Below are 1,721 nucleotides of genomic sequence, written 5' to 3'. Positions count from 1 at the left end.
GAGATTTGGGGCTATGAGATCTTGGTCCTTAATGACCAAGGTAACACAGGATCAAAAGTGATAGAAATAAGCAGCATTGCAGATCTGTCTTGATGTTCTTTTCTACTCTAGGCACAAGGCCCGAAAATTTTGGGGGAGGGGGCCAGTTGATTAGATCAACCCCAGTACACAACTGGTACTTGATTTATTGACCCTAAAAAGATGAAAGGCAAAGTTGACCTTGGTGGAATTTGAACTCAGAATGTAAAGATAGACAAAATACTGCAAAGCATTTCGCCTGCATGTGCTAATGTTTCTACCAGCTCACTGCTTTAGACCTGACTTGAGATGAGGATGAAGACAAAGAGATTCAAGTATTTCTTTGTTGTGTAGAATAAATGGTTAGTTGTGGCATTAATCTTTTTGTTACTATTTTTCTGTTGAAAAACATTGCCTTTGAAAATATTGACGAATTTAGAACTGCTGTTTTTAAGCTGATATTTGGAAAATAACATGAAATTTTCATGTGAGATTTTAATTGAGATCTCTTTAAAAACAAGGAATTTGTATCAAAGAACCAAGGACAGTTTCAGGAAAGCAACGTAAAATCAAGTTAAAACATATTTGTCTACATTCGGTTCTAGAATGTTCTTCTGATTTCAGCTTAAGCCTCTTTTTACCTGCCTTTGGTGCAGTTAATCTTGGAAATAATGAAGAATTTAGTAAAATGAATTAAGCCAGAGTTTGGAACATAACATGAAATTACGATGGAAGGATTTAATTAAGACCACTTTAAAACGGAGTTTGTATCAAAGAACCAGGAACAGTCTCAGATGGACTAGAATCAAAAGGGTTCAATTCAAGCTGACATGAAAGAGAAACAAACACATTCCATGGAATGTTATTTCTAAATGGATTTCAGAAATTAAATGATTGTTACGAATCCCTGCAGCACTCAAAACTCAACTTGTAAGGTTCTAATAGAGTTGAGTCCAGGACCAAACTGATTCACAAAGTAACTTTTGGCTCAAAACTACATCAGTAAACCAGATACCAACCTGTTTGGTCTCTTTGTTCCAGTAGGTCCACAGCTTTTTAGGATCTTTATCAACTTCCCGACTAGGCACCTAGGGAAAGAAAACAAAATTATCAAACAATATTCCTTTTAAAGACACTAATCATACTTCCACAATTTCCATTTGGTAAAAAAACCTTCAAATTTTAAATTTTTTGTGAATTTCTATATTTAATAAGTTATAATTTTAAAATATAATTACTTTTCCTTAACACAGAAATGTTTCACCTGAATTTAGCGAATAAATATTTTGGTGTAAAGAAGCACTTCCAGCTATAGAAAAATACCAAATCAGACTGGAGTCTTCAGCCTTCAGCTTGCCAGCCCAAGCCAAACCATCCAACCCATACAGGCATGGACAATGGACGTTAAATGATGATGATGATGATGATATAAATATGATGTGCCTGAGAAGATCCATCAAGCCAAGTGAAATCATGGTCATGACAGATACTGGTGTCATGGATGCAGCTGGCACATAAAAAGCACCCATTACACTCTTGAAGTGGTTGGCATTTAAGAAGGGCATCCAGCCATAGAAACCATGTCAAAGCAGACGGGAGTCTGGTCCAGCCCTGGTCAAACCATCCAATCCATGCCAGCATAGCCAATGGATGTTAAATGATGATGATATATATATATATATATATATATATATATATATATA

General features: G+C 35.5%; 1 protein-coding gene across 1 annotated transcript in view; it reads right to left on the bottom strand.

Annotated features, from left to right (window-relative positions):
* Nucleotides 1-941: 941 nt before the first annotated feature.
* LOC106867349 (splicing factor 3A subunit 2) overlaps nt 942-1,721 on the bottom strand; it is a 9,863-nt gene continuing 9,083 nt past the window's right edge. The window contains exon 8 of the mRNA XM_014912198.1: nt 942-1,106. Coding sequence (XP_014767684.1) covers nt 957-1,106 — 150 coding nt within the window. The 3' untranslated portion in view covers nt 942-956. The remainder of the gene's footprint in view (nt 1,107-1,721) is intronic.

Source organism: Octopus bimaculoides, chromosome 3 (genome assembly GCF_001194135.2).
Source record: "Octopus bimaculoides isolate UCB-OBI-ISO-001 chromosome 3, ASM119413v2, whole genome shotgun sequence".
Lineage (NCBI taxonomy): Eukaryota > Metazoa > Mollusca > Cephalopoda > Octopoda > Octopodidae > Octopus > Octopus bimaculoides.
This window is presented reverse-complemented; position numbering and strand designations above follow the sequence as displayed.